The sequence below is a fragment of the Salvelinus namaycush genome, chromosome 37, assembly GCF_016432855.1.
Source record: "Salvelinus namaycush isolate Seneca chromosome 37, SaNama_1.0, whole genome shotgun sequence".
NCBI classification, from domain to species: Eukaryota; Metazoa; Chordata; class Actinopteri; order Salmoniformes; family Salmonidae; genus Salvelinus; species Salvelinus namaycush.
In genome coordinates this window covers 6,245,091-6,272,216 of record NC_052343.1, presented here as the reverse complement: position 1 = coordinate 6,272,216, position 27,126 = coordinate 6,245,091, and the positions used below count along the sequence as shown (strand labels likewise).

General features: G+C 44.0%; 1 protein-coding gene across 1 annotated transcript; it reads left to right on the top strand.

Moving 5' to 3' along the window:
• The first annotated feature begins 454 nt into the window (after positions 1-454).
• LOC120031067 (sodium/potassium-transporting ATPase subunit alpha-3-like) lies at positions 455-25,794 on the top strand. The gene is made up of 22 exons (XM_038976616.1): positions 455-661; positions 789-882; positions 12,925-13,005; positions 13,468-13,527; positions 14,029-14,232; positions 14,595-14,708; positions 14,795-14,929; positions 15,040-15,157; positions 15,530-15,798; positions 16,430-16,628; positions 19,063-19,307; positions 19,483-19,675; positions 19,959-20,271; positions 20,469-20,619; positions 20,956-21,124; positions 21,488-21,642; positions 21,889-22,012; positions 22,399-22,544; positions 22,803-22,933; positions 23,827-23,928; positions 24,137-24,228; positions 24,387-25,794. Exons 2-22 carry the CDS (start codon positions 877-879, stop codon positions 24,413-24,415), a joined length of 3,036 nt encoding a protein of 1,011 aa, XP_038832544.1. The 5' UTR covers positions 455-661; positions 789-876; the 3' UTR covers positions 24,416-25,794.
• The last annotated feature ends 1,332 nt before the right edge of the window (positions 25,795-27,126 follow it).

The window sequence follows — 27,126 nt, the reverse complement described above, 5'->3', positions numbered from 1 at the left end:
GGGGAGGCATTGAAGTGCACAGTGACCAACACGACCAGAAAGACAGGGGTGATTATCACATGCAATACAGCACACAATGCCATCAATTTCTAAAACACAAATAAGTTACATGAATACAAGACAACCACGACAATAGTATCTAACCTTGTACGTCCATTTACACAACATTTCGGCCTAGGGGCTCAGGATGCTGATGGCTAACGGCCTTGGAATTCTGCAGTAAAGAAGGAGGGGCAGATTAGGCCTTCTATTGGCCAGTGTTACGTACTTGTGACGATTGGCTAGATTGCCTGTCATCAAATAGTTGCTCGGAATTCCTATTGGCCAATTCAGTGGTCATTGGGCGGGTTTACGAGGTCCAAGGTTTATCAGCTTTGCTAGAATGGGGCGCTGCGATCACTCACACCCACCGGCGCTTCTTCCATAGGCGGAGTGGTAGTGTGTAGAGAAGGAAGTACTGCGGCAGCCAACAGAGCCGCGGAAGGAGATCAAATCCTAAAATACCAGAGCAGTGCGGCTTCTTAGTTTCACCGGTCTTTTACCGCAACTATCAGAGAGCAAGAGAAGGACCCGCATCCTCGCGTGATGCTCTGCTTGAGACCGCAACATTTCATTTGAAAGACGTTTAGGTGGAGGGGGAAAATACTGTAACCTTTTGGAGGTTAGAGACAATCTGTTTATTTAATCAATTAACCAATTTGTAGAAATTTGCTTGACTGACGTCTTTGTCGCTTTCTTTCGTTTTTACCTGAATAACTGAATACAAATCTTTCTTACGTTTTTAAAAGGCAATACCATTTTGATATAATTCCACCTGAGGGGCTGACACCTCTCAAGCTTTGCATCACCTGAGGAGAGAAGCCTGACTGCGCCAACATGGGGGTAAGCCCGGCGTCTACCAACTTTATAACTGCCTTATGATAAATGAAAGTTATAAAATGCCTTAACTGTTTAAAACCCCAGATGCTGACGGGGAAGGGCACCATACTGCAGTGTCATGTTTTTTCTCCTCTGGAAATATTTGAGTGACATTGACTCCAATGCGGATTTTTTTTAGGCTATATAGTCTACGGTCTCATAGACTGCGACAAATTGATGTGACAAGTAGGCTAGAGCAGGCACAAAACAGCTCTCTGTAATTTCTACTGCAGTTGTAAGGTTTAAATTTGACAATGAATTGGTCAGAATCTGCTGATGGAATAATTTAATGTCATTTACTGTAATTTGCTGCTGTTTCTTTTGTTTCTCATACACTATGGAACGAACAAGTTAGTGATAAAATATGATTGAATGGTCTCATTCAGGGGTTTGCCATATGCATTAATATAGGCTATGGGCTATATTAGGCATATCGTGACACTTCGTCTATAACCTTGCCATGGTAATCGGTTTATTCTGACAGCCGGCTCTCGTGAGAGAGAGGGAGAGAGAGAGAGCGAGCGAGACCACTGCGTATAGGCTTCACTTGGCATGTCACTGAGAGATTTCAATGAGACACAATGTTCTGTTATTCACCTGCCGTTATTATTAGCCTGTATCTGATGATTTTAGAATGTGTGGCTGTGTTTTCGAATGGGTGCATGAATACAGTATCCCCTCCCCCCTATTGCCCATGTAAATTATCCTCGCATCATCGCGACCCAATTGTCTACTTCTTTAAATCTGCGATAGTGCAGGTAACTACTTCTACGCAACATTTGACGATAGACAGCTAGTGTGACATAGGAAACCCTATCCTAGTCTACCCGGCTACTGAGGACATATGCGTATGTCGATATGGTATGCGATGCCTGAGCGCACTGAAGCCTCGGTGGCCCATGCGTCATAATGCGGTTACCAGGAATAAGCGCTTCGCCAACTTTTTTCCCCCTTTAATTTGTGACAACAGGGACGCGATAATCGTTGACAGTGAATACACACGACAGATTAAAAAGATGTCCTGTGAATGCTGGGTTATGACACATTTGTAACTGGATTTGTAAGTGAATAGAATGCACACGAAGTGCTGACTCCCTCACTGCGTCAAATGGGGGATGCGGCCCGGCGCTGGATGATATTTTGGAAAATATCACGTCTCAATAAATGATCGATTGAAATAAAGCCACAATAACACCAATATTTTCACTGTTTTGTAAAGCCAATAATAATTTGACTATGAATAGTTCTGCAGGAGCATTTCGAGGTGATGCTGCGACTGTTGCGCAATTTCTGCCTCATCATTTATCTTGCGTACATGAGAGTTTAAGATTTAATCCCCGACTCGGTGCTGGGTGTTGAATTCATTTGATGACATGATACCACAAAATCCCAGTGGCTGATGAAGCTGGATCGCCCACGGTTACCGAACATGATTGAAGAGACACCGACAGAGCAGGCACGAATGATGTCAGCTATCTCCATCTATGACCTGGGTGGGCCTTGGAGGCATTTCTCCCGGTCGAAGTCTGCTGTGGAGCGGCGAGAAATGAAGCAGTCGTTGGTGATAGGCTATTCATGAGGATGCGAGAATCATCCGTAGCAACAGGCACTGCGTCAAATGGGATGGAGTGCAAAAAGTGCTTACGCACGAACCACTTCCGTGGTAAAGTTAGATCAGCCAGTGTAGCCTATGTGTAAATGAGACAGGGGGTGGGGTTCCTCATCCAGCGCGCAAATAAAATATGTGTGTGACCTCTGATAATAATTACATTTTCAAATAATTGGAAGGCATATGTTCTTTACCTTAACCCATCTCACCCCTATGATTATTTGACAACATACAAGACATTCTGCGAAGTCGATCTGGCGCTTGACGTGCTGTGCGGTGGCACGGCCAACTGCCTGCCCCCAAGGCCGCAGGCTGCCGCGTCAAAATGGGGGCGGTGCCTGTTGAGTGGAAATTCCCTTTAAAAAGCTGTGATTGGCGGACTCGGGGAGTCACGCAGAAAGGGATGTTTTAGCAAGCAAACACTGAGGCAAAGTGTCAGGGGTACTGAAGACAGACAGACAGCCTATTTCATTTGTCACACCAATTGTGAGCAATTGAGGTTGCTGATGTGGCGAATGTGTGTATAGTTGCTCTGGTACAGTCAGTGATGGGGTAACCTAATGATGCTGAGAGAGAGAGGGAGGGTGGGGGGAAGGGAGAGAGAGTGAGTGAGAAAGAGAAATGGGAGAGGAGAGCAGAGCAAGTGAAGATGGCTGCACACATTTCACCTTCAGACACATGAGCCATAGCGAAAAGGAGGGGGAGGACAGAGGGAGGGTGGGTGCAGGGCGAAGGGGGGGGGGGGGGGGGGGGGGTGAGTTGTGACTGATCTGCAAGTGTAGAGAGAGAGAGCGAGGGCTGTATCCTGTTGTGGGATAATGACCTGAGCTCACATTGCCATGGCTCCTGTTTCCCCTGCTTGCCTCTGCTCTTGGGGATTGGTTACCACAGTGACAGGAGGCAGATGGGATGACAGGACAGGGGGGAGGTATAGGTATTCATCCCTATGGGATACAGAGAGGTGGTGGGGGATATCAGGGAGAGCTCACTGGACAGGGACTGAGGAGCATGGGGGAGCACTCCTTGATATCCCCCACCACCTCTCTCATTGAAGGGAAGAAAGGGACGTGATATACAGTGTAAAGGAAAGGCATATTGGTGTAGGTGGTGTAGAGATAAATCATTGCAGTGGCAGAGAGCTGTACGCTTGGCGATCTCCTTAGAGCGGTAAGGCGTAGAGGAAGGGTATAGGAAAGGGTAAGGGTGTAGGTATTTAGGTAAGGCTTGCTTGGTCATGATGGGACAAGGCACACTCTTAGAAAAAATGGTCCCAAAAGGGTTATTCAACTGTCCCCATAGGAGAACCCTTTTTGTTTCCAAATAGAACCATTTTTGGTTTCAGGTAGAACCGTTTTGAGTTCCATGTTGAACCCTTTGTGGAAAGGGTACTACATGGAACCCAAAAGGATTCTACCTGGAATCAAAAAGGGTTCTTCAAAGGATTCTCCTATGGGGACAGCCAAAGAACCCCTTTAGGTTCTAGATTGCACCTTTTTTTCTAGGAGTGTAGATACAGCTGTGGCCCAACCCAGAGTTTGGTGCAGAGTAGCTAGCTCACTCCCGTCCTCACTGCATCTGCAGTCATTCGTGTCCTGCTGCTGAGTCTGGAGGGTTTGCGCAGTGCACTGTATGTCGACCGAGCCGTCCTGGGCATCCTACTAATAGTCAATAATCAATATACTAGTGGGATATTCATGAGGGTTCTGTCCTTAAAGAGTCATTTGGAAGGACATGGTTTGAATGTTATTCTTCTAGCATAGCTAGAAGGACCTACTTTAAGGGTAGGGTGACACGGTAGTGTAATAGGGTATTGTGTAAGTATTTGGGGACTTTTGGGGAAATTTGGCATGATGGTTTATTTGAGTTTTGATGACTCCCTTACCCTTCAACGCAGACTGAGTTCCTTTCTAAGGTCATGAGTTAATCAAATAACATAAACATTTGATCGATTGTAATGCAAGATAGGGCAGCCTGGTTGGTTAGCGTTGCTGCAATGTTCGGGAAACGTTAAGTGGGGGTTTGCAGAGTGAGAGACAGAGGAGAGTTGGGTTCCCTGCCAACACAGTCATTACTAATTCAGTGTCCTCCCAAGCTTGTTTGTGTGTGTGTGTGTGTGTGTGTGTTGTGTGTTGTGTGTGTGTGTGTGTGTGTGTGTGTGTGTGTGTGTGTGTGTGTGTGTGTGTGTGTGTGTGTGTGTGTGTGTGTGTGTGTGTGTGTGTGTGTGTGTTGTGTGTGTGTGTGTTGTGCGGGTGTATGTTTTCTTCCCCCTTTCATTATCAACTACGTCAATTGAATTTGTCTCATTTGAAATATACAGAAATGCTTAAAAGGATTTATTTATCTCAATTCTGCCCAAATGACGTTTCCTTTCACAGACCGTGTCACAGGTAGCACAGTACTTCAGAGGCCAGAAGACAAGACAGTACATAGAGCAGGAGTTGCTATGTATTCTCTGTCACCTAAATCATCTGCATTAAACACAGAATATCCTCAGGAAACCCCTCATAGGAGAAAGAGAGAATCTACCATTGTCCCTACATTGTCCCTACAAGGGCCACTAAACACTCAAGATTTACGATTCCAATCTAGACAACACTATTCTCACTGAGGAGCACACACACACACACACACACGCACACACACACACATATATCCACACACATGTACACCAGTGTTTCCGTTAGCCGGTAATAGCCGACTTTTGGCCGATAATGCTTTTTAGTCTTTTCATCGATGGAAATACCAGTCGATGTAAATGCATTTGACCAGTCATGCTTACTGGTCTACAGGTTAATTTGCATAATTTCATGGAATTAAATTGCTGCGCGTATTTTTTTTTTATATCACGCGCACAACATACAGATACAGAGCCTATGAGCGAAAAAATCTGTCAGACAGTGCTGTTACAGATTCTCAAACAGCTCATTCGTTGTTTCTGGAGTGAAAAGTGTGCTTTTATAACAATTCTAAATGCAATTGCATGTTAAAAACAGTTTTGATGGCCACGATTAAAAATAACGACTATTTTTATTTCTCAACTGGTAATTGAAGCGCGCTTCCCATTCGCCATTCAAGTGCGCCACGTTTTCCTAAAGAAAACTCTGACAATACACTCACAATGGGTGAATGGTATACACACTGAGAGACGAGGACACATGCCGACTCTAAACTGGAGCACAGCTGCCTGCCAGGATGAACAGATCAGGGGATGGACAGATGGGCATGGGGGAAGGATGAGGGTAGGGGAGGACAGGTGGGGTAATGCCATAAGATGTAATTTTGTTTTGTTTTTTCTGGTTTTTTTTTTAGAAGGGAACACAAATGATTTGTCAGTGAGAGCTAAATTAGGATACAGGACATTTGGTGTGTGTGTTCACATGCACATAGATACACAGTGTATAATTTCAGCTATATGCAGAGGTCATGACCTCAGGGTCTGGCTGGAATTCCATACCTCTGAACATCAAAACAATTTAATTGAATTTAATATAACTTTATTTACATACAGTGGTTTAAAGTAAAAATACTTTGAAGTACTACTTAAGTTGTTTCTTGAGGTATCTGTACTTTACTCTACTGAACAAAAATATAAACCCAACATGCAACAATTTCAACGATTTTACTGAGTTACAGTTCATATGAGGAAATCAGTCGAGTGAAATAAATAAATTAGGCCCTAATCTATGGATTTCATATGACTGGCAGGAGTGCAGCCATGGGTGGGCCTGGGAGGGTATAGGCCCACCCACTTGGGAGCCAGCCCTCCCCCTACTGAGCCAGGCCCAGCCAATCAGAATTAGTTTTTCCTTACAAAAGGGCTTTTGTATAGACAGATACACTTCAGTTTCATCAGCTGTCCGGGTGGCTGGTCTCAGACGATCCCGCAGGTGAAGAAGCCTGATGTGGAGGTCCTAGGCTGGCGGGGTTACACATTGTCTGCGGTTGTGAGGCCGGTTGGAGGTGATGCCAAATTTTCTAAAATGACGTTGGGAGAGAAATAAACATACATTCTCTGGCAACAGCTCTGGTGGACATTCCTGCAGTCTCTGCACACTCCCTCAAAACTTGAGACATCTGTGGCATTGTGTTGTGTGGCAAAACTGCATATTTTAGAGTGGTCACAAGGTGCACCTGTGTAATGATCATGCCGTTTAATCAGCTTCTTGAAATGCCACTGCTGTCAGGTGGATGGATTATCTTGGCAAAGGAGAAATGCTCACTAACAGGGATGTAAACAAATTTGTGCACAAAAGTTGAGAGAAATACATTTTTCTGTGCGTATGGAACATTTCTGGGCTCTATTAAAGTTAAATTAAAGTAACTGTCATTGTGACAAAAAGCAACGGCAAATATTTTACAACCAAGATGTGTCTTGATATGAAACCATTTCTAGATATGCACCTTAGAGTCTGCTGCCCTATATACATAGACTTGGAATCACTGGCCGCTAATACCGGAACATTAGTCACTTTAAAAATGTTTAAATAACGTTTACATACTGCTTTACTCATCTCATATGTATATACTGTATTGTATTCTACCGTATTCTAGTCGATGCCACTCCGACATTGCTCAATCTAATTCCATTCTTTTATTTTTAGATTTGTGTGTTGTTGTGAATTGTTAGATACTACTGCACTGTTGGAGCTAGGAACACAAGCATTTCGCTACACCTGCAGTAACATCTGCTAAATATGTGCATGTGACCAATAACATTTGATTTGATTTTCCTGAAAGTCTTAATGCACTGATTCCCCATTTCATTATCACTCTTTAACATGGAGAAGAAACTCTCTCCTGGAAGTTAGCTAGGGAGAGTTATTGTATTTGGTGTACAATATAGTAGCTAATCAAGACAAGAGCAATCAGTCTAGCTAATCCTACTAGCATGAGCCCCCAGGCCCAGCCACCTACCCAGCCCAGCCCCCTACCCCTAGGCCATGCCCCCTGTGGCTACCTAGCCCTATACCCCAGGGCTGTTGGAACCAGATGTCCCTATCAAATCAAATTGTATTTGTCACATGCGCCGAATACAACAGATGTAGACCTTACAGTGAAATGCTTACAAGCCCTTAACCAACAATGCAGTCTATCCCCAACATTGTTGTACACACTCCCGTATAGTATATAGTTCACATAAAGCCAAGAGCAGTGGAATTCAAACTTTTTCAGCGGCGATCACATTTTTTCCCCCCGAGAATTTGTTGTGACCCCATCCCATCCCAAATCTAATAACACAACCTGTAAATGCAGATTTTTTACATCAACAAATCACATTTAATTCATTGCATTTTCATCTCCTATCAAAACAAAAAGAAACCAATAAATGCATTTACTCAATTTATTCACAGCAGGACCTAATGGACATATAACTGTCATCATCACTACCCTCCGCCCCGAAAACCTTCCCCATTGGCTAGGATCCCTTCACATCAGCCTATCAACTAGTAGTGTCACGTGGGTCATGGCTGGCCTGATAGGCTTACAAGAGATAATCAAACTATATTGGGAGAAGGGTGTTGTACAGCCATGGTTACAGATACTGTCACTTATAAAGTGTTGTTATTCACCACACACAGGGCACAGTACGTGAGGATTCGTCTCCAATGGCACCCTACTCCATACATAGTGCACTATCAAAAGTACTGCACTACATTGGGGAAAGTATGGGTCTAAAGTATTCCACTACATAGGGAATAGGGTGTCATTTGGGAACCACTCAAGGTAATGAGGTTTATATAATTTCTTTCAGGAAGTGTGTAGTATGGAGAAATCTATCTACCATCTTAGTCAATTCAAGCTTCACACACAATCAAACTGTTTTCCTGCTATAGTTACCATTTCCCCTTTTGTAGGTTCCCTAAAACGGGAACCCAAACAATGTAACTTCTTCCCGCCTCTTGTGAAACCCTTCACCTCTCATGCATACCAGGAGAGGCTGGGATGCCACGCAAGCAGGTCCATCACCGTTAGGGGGCATGCCCAAGCCTGTGTGCCCTAGACAGACAGACTGACAGACTGACATGCTCCTGATGGATGGTATTGGCTACTGTGGTTCACTACAGTGTGGAAGTGTTCAACATATGAAACATGCCCCATGTTCACTTCACTTCAGAACGAATGAGTCTGATTAATAACTGAGAAAACATTACATATACCGGTAGGCCATTGTCTGTTTTAATATCTCTCCTAGTCTCCTATTTTTTTCCCTTCTCACGCTCTTCTCATACCCTTTCCCTTCTCTGTTCCTATTATTATCTGCCCCCCCCCCCCCCTCACTCTCTCGCTCTCTCTGTCTGCCGCAGTGCGTGTTCTCGCTGCGCAGACAGACTGTAGCCACCTCGACAATGACTCACCTCTGCCTAGCTGTTGGCAGGCTTATAGCTTGCGCATATAAGAAGGTATCTCGTTCTTTCTTATAAAGATACACACACCACACACACACACACACACACACACACACACACATACGTGTTGGCTATTTCCTCGAATGTCCAGTTACCGAGGCATCAATTATTACTGAGCGATCAGATCAGGGGGATCCTACAGTACTAGGCCACCGCCCACCACTAAGCCTCAGTCACCATGCCAACCTCCATGGTAATGTGACCTCCTAACCAGGCGCTTAGCTCCGGGTAAAACGAGACAAAACCAGAACAGAACATTAGAACCAGACAAACCACAGCAGCATGACATCAATAGAACGGGATGAACTCTTGCTAGTTTATTTTCAAACGTAGTGTACGCACACCCAATGATGTTCTACACTCCTCTGGTAGTTTAGCACGCTAGTAGCTTTAGTAATCTGCTCCAAAGTGAATGTGCCTGTCTTCCTTGTTCCAGACAGTCTGTCTTCCACTTGAAAAGATTAGAATGTGCGGAGGAGATGCGGTACTCTATACTGTAGTATCTGTCTGTTTGTAAGCCACCGACTCCAGTTCCTCCAGTCTGTGTCTGTCAGTAGGTCCGTCTGTCTTTCTTTGTCCGTCCGTGTGAGAGCTAGTGGTTGTAATTTCAGCCTGCAGTCTCTGTTTCTTCTCTGAAACAACATCATTGCATTCCATTTCCCCCAACAACAAATGGTAGAAACAGACAGGCAGACAGACAGACAGATAGACAGATAGATGACATGTTGTATTGAACAATGAGGAACAAAACCACGCTCTCTAAATGTTTTTGCTTGTAACCTAGGCGATAGTCGTGACCTCGTAAAAGCAATGAAGAAATCTTGCCACACAGCTTGAGGGTTGTGGGTAAAAGGAGAAGCTTGGGTTGTTCCTTGCGTGTTATGAAAGATTGAGTGGTATTAGCCCACACACACATGCCTGCACGCATGTTTACACCGCCACCACACACACACACGTGTGTAAGGGGCCAACATCCACTTTCTGGGTCCGCAGGTTGTAAGGTCACGACCCTGCAGGTGGGGTTGTTTGTTTTACAGTGTTATAGAACAATCTGTTAGAGTGGGATCCCAGTCACGCTGTCACTCACTGATATACACAGCCTGAGTCAACAGACAAAGAATAGTGGTCAATATCTAATTAGTGGGAGTTAGAGAAGAGCTCTTCTCTCCCTCTCTCTCACCTCCCACTGCTGTCTCTCTTTCCATCGCCCCATCACTGTCTTTCTCTTTTTTTCATTAATCTCTCTCTATCCATCCCTCTCTTGTAATGCCTGTTTCAACTGTCTCCGCTCTTCCAGTGTTTGCATTAGCACTAAATTGTGTGTGTGTGTGTGTGTGTGTGTGTGTGTGTGTGTGTGTGTGTGTGTGTGTGTGTGTGTGTGTGTGTGTGTGTGTGTGTGTGTGTGTGTGTGTGTGTGTGTGTGTGTGTGTGTGTGTGTGTGTGTGTGTGTGTGTGTGTGTGTGCGTACGTTTGTGATGAGCAGGTGTGCTGTCAGACCTAACAATGTACTCTAAATGCATTTCAATGGCCATTGAAAAACTTGCCTAGCTAGAAACTCCACACCTTGTGTGCCTAACCCAGACCTGTTAGCTTATCTATAACATCTACCCCTGCACTGTTTGGCTAAAGATGCTTATCTCGATGCCAACCAGAGTATTTCATGTGCATGTTATATTGAAGTACCCACACACACACACACACACACACACACACACACACACACACACACACACACACACACACACACACACACACACACACACACACACACACACACACACACACACACAGGCAGGCCAATCTCAAAGGGCTTGAGTAGCAGTAGTCTTCTATCAGTCTCTCCTTTGTTCTGCATTCGGCTCTCTAGGCCTGTCTGGTCTTGTTGCAGCGAGAGTTCACTCGCATTCTCGGTTGACGACATCCACATGCGCACGTGTGTGTGTGTGTGTGTGTGTGTGTGTGTGTGTGTGTGTGTGTGTGTGTGTGTGTGTGTGTGTGTGTGTGTGTGTGTGTGTGTGTGTGTGTGTGTGTGTGTGTGTGTGTGTGTGGGAAGGTTGATTTTTGTAGTCAACTTGTGTGTGGTTTGTGGGGAGATGTGTTTGGGTCGACTGTTTGAACCAATCTTTTCAGGGTTAGTTTGTGTTCAAGGGAGACTCTAGTGTGTTCCAGTATTACTACTGTAAATCAGGGGCAGAGTGGAGACCTGCAGTGTTCACTATAAATCCTCCTCAAACCTTTCTGACCACAATGAACCGCTTAAGACTGGTCTCTTTTACACGTGGAAGATTCTATGCATCTGAAATTTCTCAACTGAACCCGCGTTCAGCACTGGGACTTTCAGTGGCAAGTTTACTCACCCATTCATGGCATTGTACTTAGTCAGTCAAGTGTGTTTATCAGGGCGTGGGAGATTAGGTCCTGTGTGTTTAGCTCGGTACAGGCTATTTATTTGGTTTGTGATGGACCAGGGCAAAAATAAAAACTTGACCTGAATGTGTATTTGCCCTTTATTATTCAGAATAAATTAACAGGTAGGGGTCAACCATATCCAAAGAAGTCCAGTGTAGGTGCAGGCTTTTGTTCCGACCAAGCAGTAACACAGTTGAAACCCAGTCAAACCAAGGCAGTAGACCAAGCTTGTTAGAGCATGTCATCTTGACAATAGCCACCAGGGGGCTTCCCTGTGTTTCCTTGAACACTACGCCGTACATTCACTTGATGTTGATGCTAGAACAAATAGAAGTGACCATATAGTTAGAATAGATGAGAAAGTGTGAGCTACATGTTCTTAATTAAGGGTGATAGGTGTGGTAAGAGACAGACAGATTACCTTTTGGATGTATTTTGGACTCTGTGGTCCTTTAACCCGTCTGGTCCTTTATTACATCACTGATTGTATTGATCCTGCAGCAAAGTCAGTTTCCTTGATGAGTTGGCTGTGTCAATGAGCGGCTTTTCCACTAGAACCCTCCTGGAAGCCATTTTGTCTCTCTCTCTCTCATTCTGACAACTGAGGGACTTTTGTCAGGGGCTTCTGTATTGATTTGATTTGAGCATCAGTTAGTGTAAATCGGAACATGAGCTAATGCAACACTTTGTGCTCCCTAGAAGAGAAACATCTGTCTGTGTGTGTGTGTGTGTACGTGCGTGTGTGTCTGCGAAACTGTTTCATATTCAACACACTACAGTCACGTTGATGTATCCAATCGAATTGAATAGATATTAATCTAATCTAGGGGTTCCCGAGTGGCGCATCGGTCTAAGGCACCGCATCTCAGTGCTAGAGGCGTCACTACAGACATTCTGGTTCGATTCCAGACTGTATCACAACCGGCCGTGATTGGGACTCCCGTAGGGCGGCGCACAATTGACCCAGCGTCATCCGGGTTTGGCCGGTGTAGGCCGTTCATTGTAAATAAGAATTTGTTCTTAACTGACTTGCCTAGTTAAATAAAGGTTCAATTTTAAAAATATATCTAATAATTAGAGAGGTTTTGAAGACTGAGAGAATGCACTGTATCTGCACTGTGTTTCTCTTTCAGGGCCGCTGTGCCCCACCAGCTAGTGTGTGTGTGTGTGTGTGTGTGTGTGTGTGTGTGTGTGCGTGTGCGTGTCCGTGCGTGTCCGTGCGTGCGTGCGAGTGTGGAGAACATACAGTAGTCTCTGGTGACAGTTAACATAAATGACAAATTAAGCAGGTGGCCAGTGGATACAAACTGTGATAGCGGGTTCCCGAGATGAGACAGACACTGCAGTAAAGCCAGACAATCATTTGATAATTCTGTCTGTGATCTCTGTGAAGATCAAATGGGTATCAGAGACAATAATGAAGTCCCTCTCCCCATCTGTTGTGTCTGGTGCTTTAACCATGTTTCTATTTAAATAATAGTGAAAGTATCCCCCCCCCCCTAATCCCTTCCCCCCTCTCTTACTGTCCCCCCCACCGCCCAGTATGGGCGGTCGGACAGTTACCGCGTTGCTACCTCGCAGGATAAAGATGGCAAATCTTCTCCCAGCAAGAAGAACAAGAAGGGGAAGGACATGGATGAACTCAAGAAAGAAGTACCGATTGTAAGTTACTTGCACACAGTGGCACACACACACACACTGCCCTGCTCAAGGGGCACGCTGGGCACCCCCATAACTATTATTGAAATACTAACATATGCCTCTCTGTAAGTTAGAGTATGAATATTGATCGAATACTTTCAGGATACCCCCCAAGAGTCAATGTGTAACTGGAATACACACTCTCTAAATAGTTTGGAGAAAGACCTTAAAGTGAATGATAGTAATTAAGTCAAAATTCTCCTAGTTTGTTTTAAATTCATTGTTATGATATTTACGGAATATTCTCAATGTTTCTCTGTTTCTCTCTCCCACACAAATACACATACATACACTCTCTCCCTCTCCCTCTCCCTCTCTCTCTCTCTCTCTCTCTCCCTCTCCCTCTCTCTCTCTCTCTCTCTCTCTCTCCCTCTATCTGTCTCTGTCTCTCGCTCTTTCCCTCCTTCCCTCTCTACCTTTCAGACGGAACACAAGATGTCCATAGAGGAGTGCTGCAGGAAGTTCAACACCGACATTGTCCAGGTGACTCCTCCTACTGTACTGTACCATAGAGGTCTATCTATGTTGTACCATGGAGATACTAGTCGTCGGCGAGTCCTGCTGTGTCACTAACAGAGCCGCTACTAGACCAGTAGATGGTGGTGTTTTACTATTTTACATTCACTCATGCAACACGATCGGTGTATTTGAAGGGGATCAGTTTGAGCAACGTTTTAATGCGTTCTAAGACTTTGCATGACCCCTTATAAAGTCTCAATTATAATCTTATAATTATCCTTACTACGTTACAGCCTTTTTGAGTCAGTTGAAAATGTTCTAGGTAAAGACAACACATTTTAAGCCTCATTATAATATTTTAAAGACTCATACATGCTTATAAGTAGTCATAAAGCATTATACCTGCAGGCTTAAAGTTTTACCCATATAATTACATATTAGATTTAATAGGATTTTTATGGTGCTACCCATAATTTCACCACACTCAGTTCTAGGTTTAACGCACCCCACTCTCTCCCTACCCAGGGTCTGACCAACGCCAAGGCGGCTGAGTTTCTGATCAGGGACGGGCCCAATTGCCTCACCCCTCCCCCGACCACCCCCGAGTGGATCAAGTTCTGTCGCCAGCTATTCGGTGGCTTCTCCATCCTGCTGTGGACCGGCGCCATCCTTTGTTTCCTGGCCTACGCCATCCAGGCCGCCACCGAGGACGAGCCGGCAGGAGACAACGTGAGTCACCCACGCGCACACCCACGCGCACACACATGCACCCAAACACTAAACGTAAACACAGCCACAGAATAAGGGACAGTTAGAGCCACACACAGCTGAATCACACGTACCTAAGTTGACCAAACCTCACACACACTGCCAGCAGCGCCAGTCCCTAACCTTAATTCTAACGTACACCCAAATGGCTAATGTACTTGGTCATTGACACTTTTTTTCTGTTTTTGCATGATCATCTAGTCTAGTGACTATTACTGCGGTGGTCTGTGTTCAGTTTGAAGCTAAATACTCCTGCTATGCATTGACCTGCAATGTACACAGTGTAACAATGGGATTTCCTGTCTTTCTCTCTCTCTCCTCAGTTGTACCTGGGTATCGTGCTCTCTGTAGTCGTCGTGGTCACCGGTTGTTTCTCCTACTTCCAGGAGGCCAAGAGCTCCAAAATCATGGAGTCCTTCAAGAACATGGTGCCCCAGGTAAACACGTGTGTGTGTGTGTGTTTGTGTGTATAAATGAATGTGTGCATGGACTATCTAACCCTCCCTCTGTGTTCTCCCTGTAGCAAGCCTTGGTGATCCGTGAAGGCGAGAAGATGACGATTAACGCTGAGGAGGTGGTGGCAGGAGACCTGGTGGAGGTGAAGGGAGGAGACAGGATCCCCGCCGACCTCCGAGTCGTCTCTGCTCACGGCTGCAAGGTACCATACACACACACAATCCCACACACAGTTCAGATAACACACACTCACACAGCTACACATTTTACTTAACATTTTTTATCCTTCTGGGTTTTGTCCTTCTCCTATAGGTGGATAACTCCTCCCTGACTGGCGAATCAGAACCCCAGAGCAGGTCACCTGACTGTACCCATGACAACCCCCTGGAGACCCGCAATGTCGCTTTCTTCTCTACCAACTGCGTTGAAGGTAACCATAGAAACTGCTAACTCACAGACAAACAGACAGACACATCAGCTGTTCTGTCCCTGACAATTCTCCTATCCTCTTTTCTCTATTCCTGCGTGTCAGACTCGACCTACCAAATTCAGTCAGCAGGGTCCTACTGCAGTATTGGATGCTGCACCCCAGCAGCACTAAGGCTTGCTAGGCTTTTGACTGGTTCAACTAAGCTGATTCAAACGTAATATTATACCATAGAGCTGCTGTTGACACAGAAGTTACCCACATAAGCATACAAGAGTTCCCACTTTTACTTCTCTTCTCCCATTTCAACCTCTCTTTTTTCCTGAATGAATATATGCCCTCTATTTCCCCCCTCTCTCTATCTCTCTTTCTCAGGTACGGCGCGTGGCATCGTGGTGTGCACCGGCGACCGTACCGTTATGGGCCGTATCGCCACTCTCACCTCCGGTCTAGAGTCGGGCAAGACCCCCATCGCCAAGGAAATTGAGCACTTCATCCACCTGATCACAGGCGTGGCCGTGTTCCTGGGCATCACTTTCTTCATCCTGGCCGTCTGCCTGGGATACACCTGGCTGGAGGCCGTCATCTTCCTCATCGGCATCATTGTGGCCAATGTCCCCGAGGGCTTGCTGGCTACTGTCACTGTGAGTGGCCCTGGCCCCCTCTCCGTCTGACCCTTCCTCTCTATTGCTGTTTCTCTGTGAATCCTATCTCTATTGAACCTCATACCTGTTAAATTCCCGGGACCACCCGTACGTAAAATCTATGCACTCATGGCTGTGAGTCATCTGCTAAATATCATGTATTATAAACAGTGCATTCGGGAAAGTATTCCGACCCCTGGACTTTTTCCACATTTTGTTACGTTACAGCCTTATTCTAAAATGGATTAAATGTTTTTTTCCCCCCTCATCAATCTAAACACAATACTCCATAATGACAAAGCAAAAACAGGTTTTTAGAATTTTTTGAAATGTCACATTTGCATACTGTAAATGAGATTCATTCTAGATCAACGAGACTGTAGATCTAGACCAAATAGACAGCTAACTACACAATTAACATAGACATACTACACATTGATTAATACTTAGATCCAGACCAATTATAACTTCTACCAGAAATACATTATTGATCTCTAGACCAACTAGACAGCTGAAGCAAGCACACTCATTTTCTCCAGAATAGGTACCCTTTCTAGTCTGTTGGTACTAGTACCCTCCCTCATTCTGGTTCCTGGATAACCCCTGTCTTCCCTCTGTCTCTGTGCTGTAGGTGTGTCTGACTCTGACTGCCAAGCGTATGGCGAAGAAGAACTGCCTGGTCAAGAATCTGGAAGCTGTGGAGACCCTAGGCTCCACCTCCACCATCTGCTCCGACAAGACAGGCACGCTGACCCAGAACAGGATGACCGTGGCCCACATGTGGTTCGACAACCAGATCCACGAGGCTGACACCACAGAGGACCAGTCTGGTAAGAGGAGATCAGGAGGGTTAGGGTTGGAGTTGGTGTTAGATATAATGGTAGAGTTTGGGCTCAGACACACCAATAGCGTTTTCTGGCCGAGAGCACTTAGCACCTCTGAATGTAATTTGCGCACCGATTTTACATGTAGAACACCGTGAAAAATGTTGCCGCACTGAAAGATTGGCTGGCGAATGCTAGATCCACATTCAGTGTGATGTGCGCGAGCCTTTAGAGTTTGGGTTGGAGTTTATGTTAGAGTTAGTGTTAGTTAATGTTAGAGTTAGTGTCAGAGTTAATGTTAGAGTTAGTGTTAGAGTTAGAGTTAATGTAAGAGTTAACGTTAGAGTTAGTGTTAGTTAATGTTAGAGTTAATGTAAGAGTTAACGTTAGAGTTAGTGTTAGTTAATGTTAGAGTTAATGTAAGAGTTAATGTTAGTTAATGTTAGAGTTAATGTAAGAGTTAATGTTAGAGTTAGTGTTAGAGTTAGTGTTAGAGTTAATGTTAGAGTTAATGTTAGTGTTAGTGTTAGTGTTAGAGTTAATGTTAGTGTTAGAGTTAATGTTAGTGTTAGTGTTAGTGTTAGAGTTAATGTTAGTGTTAGTGTTAGAGTTAATGTTAGTGTTAGTGTTAGTGTTAGAGTTAATGTTAGTGTTAGTGTTAATGTTAGAGTTAATGTTAGAGTTAGTGTTAGAGTTAATGTTAGTGTTAGTGTTAGAGTTAATGTTAGTGTTAGTGTTAATGTTAGAGTTAGTGTTAGAGTTAGTGTTAGAGTTAATGTTAGTGTTAGTGTTAGTGTTAGAGTTAATGTTAGTGTTAGTGTTAATGTTAGAGTTAATGTTAGAGTTAGTGTTAGAGTTAATGTTAGTGTTAGTGTTAGTGTTAGAGTTAATGTTAGTGTTAGTGTTAATGTTAGAGTTAGTGTTAGAGTTAGTGTTAGAGTTAATGTTAGTGTTAGTGTTAGTGTTAGAGTTAATGTTAGTGTTAGTGTTAATGTTAGAGTTAGTGTTAGTGTTAGTGTTAGAGTTAATGTTAGTGTTAGTGTTAATGTTAGAGTTAATGTTAGAGTTAGTGTTAGAGTTAATGTTAGTGTTAGTGTTAGTGTTAGAGTTAATGTTAGTGTTAGTGTTAATGTTAGAGTTAATGTTAGAGTTAGTGTTAGTGTTAATGTTAGAGTTAATGTAAGAGTTAATGTTAGTTAATGTTAGAGTTAATGTAAGAGTTAATGTTAGAGTTAGTGTTAGAGTTAGTGTTAGAGTTAATGTTAGAGTTAATGTTAGAGTTAGTGTTAGAGTTAGAGTTAATGTTAGAGTTAATGTAAGAGTTAATGTTAGTTAATGTTAGAGTTAATGTAAGAGTTAATGTTAGAATTAGTGTTAGAGTTAGTGTTAGAGTTAATGTTAGTGTTAGTGTTAATGTAAGAGTTAATGTAAGAGTTATTGTTAGAGTTAGTGTTAGAGTTAGTGTTTTAGTTGAAGTTAGAGTTAGTGTTAATGTTAGAGTTAGTGTTAGTGTTAGAGTTAATGTTTTAGTTGGAGTTAGTGTTAGAGATAGTGTTAATGTTAGAGTTAGTGTTAGAGTTAGTGTTTTAGTTGGAGTTAATGTTAGAGTTAGTGTTAGAGTTAGAGTTAGTGTTAGAGTTAGAGTTAGTGTTAGTGTTAGAGTTAATGTTTTAGTTGGAGTTAGTGTTAGAGTTAGTGTTAGAGTTAATGTTTTAGTTGGAGTTAGTGTTAGAGATAGTGTTAATGTTAGAGTTAGTGTTAGAGTTAGTGTTTTAGTTGGAGTTAGTGTTAGAGTTAGTGTTTTAGTTGGAGTTAATGTTAGAGTTAGTGTTAGAGTTAGTGTTAGAGTTAATGTTTTAGTTGGAGTTAGTGTTAGAGATAGTGTTAATGTTAGAGTTAGTGTTAGAGTTAGTGTTTTAGTTGGAGTTAGTGTTAGAGATAGTATTAATGTTAGAGTTAGTGTTAATGTTTGCGTTTTAGTTGGAGTTAGTGTTAGAGTTAGTGTTTTAGTTGGAGTTAGTGTTAGAGATAGTGTTAATGTTAGAGTTAGTGTTAGAGTTTGCGTTTTAGTTGGAGTTAGTGTTAGAGTTAGTGTTTTAGTTGGAGTTTAGTTAGTGTTAGAGTTAGAGTTAGTGTTTTAGTTAGAGGTAGTGTTAGAGATTGTGTTAATGTTAGAGTTAATGTTAGTGTTAGTGTTAGAGTTTGTGTTTTAGTTGGAGTTAGTGTTAGAGCTGGAGTTTGGGTTGGATGTTGGTGTTAGAGTTAAAGTTTGCGTTACAGTCACGTTTAGAGACAGGTTTAAGTTTAGGAATCCCTCTTGAGTTTAAGTAGTTCTATAACCTATGTATTCACATGGTAGTTACACAGACTAGTACAGTTTAATTACAGGTTAGGAATTGATATTGTTTTATCATCTCTAATCGGCCACCTCTCTCTCCAGGTGCCTCCTTTGACAAGACCTCAGCCTCATGGGCTGCCCTGGCTCGCGTCGCAGCTCTCTGCAACCGTGCCGTGTTCAAAGCCGGCCAGGACCAACTGCCCATCCTGAAGAGGGACACTGCTGGTGATGCATCCGAGTCTGCCCTGCTCAAGTGTATCGAGCTGTCCTGTGGCTCTGTCAAACAAATACGAGAGAAGAACAAGAAGGTGGCCGAGATCCCGTTCAACTCCACCAACAAGTACCAGGTACGTAACACACATATGTGTACATACACACACACACGCACAAACACAACACTCAAATGGATTGGCTTCTAACACCGTGATGGATTGATTTCTAACACCATGTCCGATCTCACCTCTACCCCTTCTTCCCCCCTATTTCTCTCTCTCTCCCTTCCATCCTCAACCACCCCCACAGCTGTCAGTTCACGAGACAGAGGATCCCAATGACAACCGCTACCTGCTAGTGATGAAGGGAGCCCCAGAGAGGATCCTGGACCGCTGCACCACCATCATCATCCAGGGCAAGGAGCAGCCCATGGACGAGGAGATGAAGGAATCCTTCCAGAACGCCTACATGGAGCTTGGAGGACTGGGAGAGAGAGTACTCGGTGAGACAGGGAGAGTGAAAGGAGGGGGGGAGATGTGAAAGGAAGGATGAGAAGAAGGAAGAGGAGTGGGGCGGGTTGTTAGAGGGAGGGGAGGGGGACAGAGGGAAAGAGGCTGGAGGAGGAGGAGGAGGAAAGGAGGGAAGGTCAGGATGTTGGTTCTTGGACAATGGGTCAAATGTACCGTATCCAATGATGAATAGAAGTGAGAGCTGAAGGATTGACTGATTTAGTAGAGGATGAGTAGAACGAGTAAATCAAGCTAACCCCTCCTGTCACTCCCCAGGTTTCTGCCACCTGCTAATGCCTGAAGACCAGTACCCCAAGGGCTTTGCCTTCGACTGTGACGACGTCAACTTCACCACAGAGGGCCTGTGCTTCGTGGGCCTCATGTCCATGATTGACCCTCCCCGTGCCGCTGTACCCGACGCTGTGGGCAAATGCCGTTCGGCTGGCATCAAAGTCATCATGGTGACAGGTGATCATCCAATCACTGCCAAGGCCATCGCTAAGGGCGTGGGCATCATCTCCGAGGGCAACGAGACAGTGGAGGACATCGCCTCTCGCCTCAATATCCCCGTCAGCCAGGTCAACCCAAGGTGAGAAACATGAGACGCGTGCGTGCGTGCGTGCGCACGCACACACACACACACTACATCATTTCACAATGACGGTGAGACCACACGGGATCCCGTTCTGCTAATTCATTGTTCTCATTAATTTTCCCTCTCATGTCACTTTCGCCCTGTCTCCGTGGATCCAAGCTAACTATTCTAATGTGTGTGTGTGTCTCCAGGGATGCCAAGGCTTGTGTGATCCATGGTACAGACCTGAAGGAACTGTCTCAGGATCAAATGGATGACATCCTCAGAAACCACACTGAGATTGTGTTTGCCAGGACCTCCCCACAGCAGAAACTCATCATCGTAGAGGGCTGCCAGCGACTGGTGAGACACACACACAAACAAACAGAAAGACACACACCACCCGAATCCATCACCCGATCAACAAAAGTGAACTTGCTTTCCACGACTACACTAATATAAGTCTGCGAACAAGGTTGGGGTTCATTCAGTTTTCAGTTTGGGAAGATTGTTGACATTTTATTCATGCATTTGAAAATTAATTGATTGAATTGAACAGGGAATTGACCCCATCACTTCCCCCTAGTTTTGGTACAATAGTGCCTTTCTATAGGCCATGCTCAAAAGCACTACTAAAGTGCGCTATGAAGGGAATAGGGTGCCATTTGGGACACGGGCTAACTCTTCTGTCCCTCCCAGGGTGCCATCGTGGCTGTGACAGGTGACGGTGTGAACGACTCTCCTGCCCTGAAGAAGGCTGACATCGGCGTTGCCATGGGAATCTCCGGCTCTGACGTATCCAAGCAGGCCGCTGACATGATCCTGCTGGACGACAACTTTGCCTCCATCGTTACCGGAGTGGAAGAGGGTGAGAAATAGGGAGAGAGAGGAGAACAGATGGAAAGAGTAGAAGGGCGTGTGAGAGGGAGAAGTGGAAGAAAGGTAAAAGAGGGCAGAAAAGGAGAAGATGGGAGGGACGGGTAATATGAGCCTGTATGTTTAAAGCATTTCAGAGTAGGTGCTGATCTCAAATCAGTTTTGACTTTTTAGTGAATAAGATCACACGGACAAGAGGGGCCTGATCCTAGATCAGCCCTCCTACTCTGAGACACTTTATGAATAAGGGCAGACCCTGATCCAACCTTGAGTGACCTTTGCTCAATTCTACAGAGGTTAGTGGTCAGAGTTCAGTGTGTGACCTCTGTGTGTGTGTCCTCCTGTCTCCCTGCAGGTCGTCTGATCTTTGATAACCTGAAGAAGTCCATTGCATATACCCTGACCAGTAACATCCCTGAGATCACACCCTTCCTCCTCTTCATCATCGTCAATATCCCCCTACCACTGGGAACCATCACCATCCTCTGTATCGACCTGGGAACTGACATGGTAAGGCACACACACACACACATAACACACACACGTGGGACCAATACACACACACACACACACATAACACACACACGTGGGACCAATACACACACAAAATACGAAATTGTGCATTGTTGAAAATAATGTCACACGTACACTTGATATGCCCTATCTCACATGGAGCGATCAATCAAATATACATCAATGTGAAATATTTGTTTCTCATACAAACTCACATCTGTGACCTGTGACACCCTCCCCCAGGTGCCCGCCATCTCCCTGGCCTATGAGGCAGCCGAGAGTGACATCATGAAGCGTCAGCCCAGGAACCCCACCAGGGACAAGCTGGTGAACGAGAGGCTCATCAGCATCGCCTACGGACAAATCGGTGGGTCCCCATTAGCTCCTCTACCTGGTCGGGGCCATGAAGACAGTGCCTATGTAGCTGGACATGTTATCACAGCCCACAGCCAGATCAATGATCAATACTTCCCCATGAAGTCCTTGAGCATTAGTCGTGAGAACATTGTGACAAATCTGGTCAGGCAGCAGTTGGGACCTACTCTATGGACAGTGTGGTTGATTAGTCTTCTACCACCCTGTTGTAGAATCTGACAGACTGATGAGTGCATCGATGCTTATAGATCATACATCTATGGCTAGTGGATTATAGTTAACAAATCTACATGACAAGTCAATGGCTTCTCCTTGTGGGATCCGGTAACATCATTTCCAGAGTGAACATGTGTTAACGCTTTGTGTCTGTGTGTGAAGGTATGATCCAGGCTCTGGGAGGCTTCTTCTCCTACTTTGTGATCTTGGCTGAGAATGGCTTCCTACCCTCAATTCTTGTGGGTATCAGGCTCAACTGGGACGACCGCGCTTGCAACGACCTGGAAGACAGCTATGGCCAGCAATGGGTAGGTACACGCTACAATTCCCAGCCAAAATAACTATTCAAAATATAGCAATACAGTATATTACAAGTATATATGCAAATTCATTGTTTACACTATTTCACCATATTTGATCAGATTCTATAAATAAATATTTCCTGACCAAGATGGCTGTCCTTTTAGTCACATTGCCGGGATGCCAATGTCCATTCTATTGTTCTATTTCATTCTATGATTCAAATACTGTCTCTCACTCCCTTTCTCCTCTCTGTGTGTGTGTAGACATATGAACAGAGGAAGATCGTGGAGTTCACGTGTCACACAGCCTTCTTCGTCAGTATCGTGGTGGTACAGTGGGCTGATGTCATTGTCTGCAAGACCAGGCGGAACTCTGTCTTCCAGCAGGGCATGAAGTGAGTCTGTCTGCCTGTCTGTTTCTGTCTCTCTTTTCCTGTCTATCTGCCTGTCTGTCTGTTTCTGTATCTGTTTTCCTGTCTGTCTGTCAGCCTGTCTTGTTTCTGTGTCTCTTTTCCTGTCTGTCTGTCTGTCTGTCTGTCTGTCTGTCTGTCTGTCTGTCTGTCTGTCTGTCTGTCTGTCTGTCTGTCTGTCTGTCTGTCTGTCTGTCTGTACATTTGTTAATATACAGTATGCTTGGTCTCTACATTTGTTAATATACAGTATGCTTGGTCTCTACATGTGTTAATATACAGTATGCTTGGTCTCTACATGTGTTAATATACAGTATGCTTGGTCTCTACATTTGTTAATATACAGTATGCTTGGTCTCTACATGTGTTAATATACAGTATGCTTGGTCTCTAAATGTGTTAATATACAGTATGCTTGGTCTCTACATGTGTTAATATACAGTATGCTTGGTCTCTACATTTGTTAATATACAGTATGCTTGGTCTCTACATGTGTTAATATACAGTATGCTTGGTCTCTACATTTGTTAATATACAGTATGCTTGGTCTCTACATGTGTTAATATACAGTATGCTTGGTCTCTACATGTGTTAATATACAGTATGCTTGGTCTCTACATGTGTTAATATACAGTATGCTTGGTCTCTAAATGTGTTAATATACAGTATGCTTGGTCTCTACATGTGTTAATATACAGTATGCTTGGTCTCTACATGTGTTAATATACAGTATGCTTGGTCTCTACATTTGTTAATATACAGTATGCTTGGTCTCTACATTTGTTAATATACAGTATGCTTGGTCTCTATGTATATTAGTCTCTCTCAACCTCTTATATTTATTCTCATGTCTCTCCTCTGCACTACTCTCCTCTTAGGAACAAGATCCTGATATTTGGCCTGTTTGAGGAGACAGCTCTGGCTGCCTTCCTATCCTACACCCCAGGCATGGATGTGGCACTCAGGATGTTCCCCCTAAAGTGAGTGGAGTAAACCCAGAAATATACAGAAATACACCTACATACACAAACCAAACAGATAGACATAGACATACACACATACTGTACATACACCTACACTGACAACTATTGACCTTCTATCTGCCATGATGTGTGTTTATTAACCTCTGTCCCCCTCCTCTCTCTCTCTCTCTCTCTCTCTCTCTCTCTCTCTCTCTCTCTCCTCCAGGCCCAGCTGGTGGTTCTGTGCGGTCCCCTACAGTGTCCTCATCTTTGTGTATGATGAGATCCGAAAACTGCTCATCCGTAGGAACCCAGGAGGTAAATGGCTGTCTATTTCTCTACGTATTACATTCAGGCCCGAATCCTAACATGAGATTTGCATTTGTAACTTCACACACAAATCTTTAATTGACACAAAAACAAGAAAACTATCTTAATGCCTCTCTTTTCTCTTCCCCTCCCCTCTCCTCCTACAGGTTGGGTGGAAAGGGAGACATACTATTGAGCGATGGATACCGTCTTTACTCATACCCCTACATTTTCCATTTGTTTCTCCCCCCTTTCATTCCATCCCTGGCAAGACATGTCTTCAGATGCCCCACCCCGTAAAAGACAACAACCGCTTCGAAGCAATTTTCATCACAACTGCCCCAAAGATTAAAAACAGCAAAGCACCTTTACGACTTCATACATCAGCCCCCATCTCCATCTCCTATGATACTCTTTGCATGTGTTCTCTCACTGCTGTGTACATAAACCAATATATCTACCAAACGGCAGCTGCATATTGTGTATGTAGATTTGAACGAGCTATGATCTAAAGGGAGTGTCGACGCTCGGCAAAAAAAAGGGCCATACCACTCCTTCCCCCCTTCCCTTTCTTTCCCCCCTCTATCTCCACACCTCTGTTCCTCCCTCTCTTCCTCCTCCTGCGACCCTTTGCTCGTCCTCCGGTCACACACAGATCTACAGATCACAAGCGAGATCCCACAGCTGACACCAATCGAGCCGTCCCTCTCGCCCTCTCCTGTCTGCAGGAGGAAGAGCGGATGTCTTTCTCACTCCGACCGTTTCCTTTTTCTTCAACACTGTTGTTGTTTTTTTAATAATATGGGGTGGGGGTTCATTGGTTTTACTTGTTTTTTTTTCATTTATATAAAGGGAGGGGGGTATGTGAGAGCTGCTTTCCCTCATTTAGGCATAACAAAGCACACCCCGCCATGGCGTCCCCAGTCCCCCTTCCCTTTCTGTCTCTCACACCCTCCTCTCCCCTCTACTCCCTGTTTGTCTGTTTGTGTGCACTGTGTGAACCATTGTCCTTGTTAAATACTACAGTACACCCCCAGTTGGAAAATACAACTCAATCTTTCTGTGTGTTCTAGGAAAACTATATAATTCTATACCGATTTAAAGAAATAAAAATGACATGTTGAAAATAAAACATCTCAAGATACACATTCAGTGAAAAAGAACATCGGCATTGTTGAGCGTGTTATGGGAAAAGAGGAAAGAACACTCTGTTTCCTTTTTCTGTATATGGTTTCCAATCTTTTTTTCGCCAGGTTTTCAGAAAGCCGATGCAAAAATGTAACAAACAAAAAAAAAGCGACACGGTTGTGTTTTATTATTAAAACATGTGAGACAGAAACTATGGCGTCCATATTCCTGCTACCACTTTCATGTTCCTGGAGTCCGGTCCAATCTAGGAGACCCAGTCCAGGTATTAAGTTCTGTGTGAATGTCTGTATTGGAGACCAGCAGAGGAACAGCCATTTCAGGCTGGGTCTTACTCAGAGGGCTGTAGGGGGTTGAGACTACAGAAGACAACAAAAAAACAGTAGTAGAACATGTGTGTGAAAGAAAATGAAACCAACACCAATAAAACATCGAGACCATTTAATACAACCTAGCACTGTCTGTGTGTCTTTCTCTCTGCCTTCGACTCGCTACAGACTTTCAGCTTCCTTTCCCCCTCTTTTCTCGTGTCAGTCTGATACTACATGGCTTAAATGCTAAATGTAGACCTGAATTTATGAAATCTTGTAGGATAAAAACTGATCAGTAACGTATCTTTTTGTCCTCACCTGGACAACATTTGGGGTTGTGTATACGCAATGAAATATCTGTAAGAGAATAAGAGATTTTCAAGTGATTCTTAAGACCAGCGAGATATGCTGTATCTAGTATTTTACTGTGTTCGTGTTGTATCTATAGTGTTGAGGGACATATTGGCAGAGCGCTAGGATGCCATCTAATGATGAGAATCATATCAGGTTACACTGCAAAATGTACAATTGACAGAAGACTGAGTTGGCAAAAGCCCCGGGTAATGTACCAAACGACCAAATCAAGTAAACGTTTTGGCTTTGATGTTGAAACCTAAAGAAAATGAAATGTGAAACCTACAAACAGTTGCAAACAGAAGAAATGCAGGATATATGACCACGTGTGAAGCAGAAAAACAAAACAATAATTCTACCTAGCTCCCTGATCATATGCTTCCCAGACAACTGATATTCCGCATTAATAAAACAAATGTATAAAATGTTCTGCGAGTAAAGAATATGTCATCAGCATTTTACATTTCTGAAGCTTTGTTAGTCTTGCTTTGTATTCTGTACCTACTGGTAACAAGAGTACAGATACAGTATGGGCCAGTTTCCCAGACTGAGATTAAGCCTAATCCTGGACAAAAAAAAAAACACTTTCGCTCTCCCAAAAACAGTTTTCAATCCTGGAGTAAGATTAATCTGGGCTAAATAGCTGTGTTCAGTGGCTAAAGTCTGCTATAGATAATACTGTAGGTTAAAAAACTCATGGGGGCATGACAGAGCCTGTGGCTGTACCTACAGTTTTAAACACACCCCCTCCTCCCTCACACATTTAGGGTTTGTCCGTAATGGCACCCTATTCCCTATATAGTACACTACAGGGAATACAGTAGTTGCCATTTATGATGCATCTTTCCACAACAGGGATTGTAGTAGTGGGGGAGTGAATAAACGCTTAGCATTGAACGAGATGAGGTATGCGTAATGGGTGGGTAAAATGCTATTCACAAAAGGTGTATAAACTGCGTTGATACTCTATATCACTGACACCCCCCTCCCCCTACATTCCCACATGTCCATGCAGCGAGCTCTTACAGACTCCTCTCTCTCCCCCTCCGCATAATAGAATATCGATCGCCCAGCTTTGCCGCAGTGTGCAGTATGC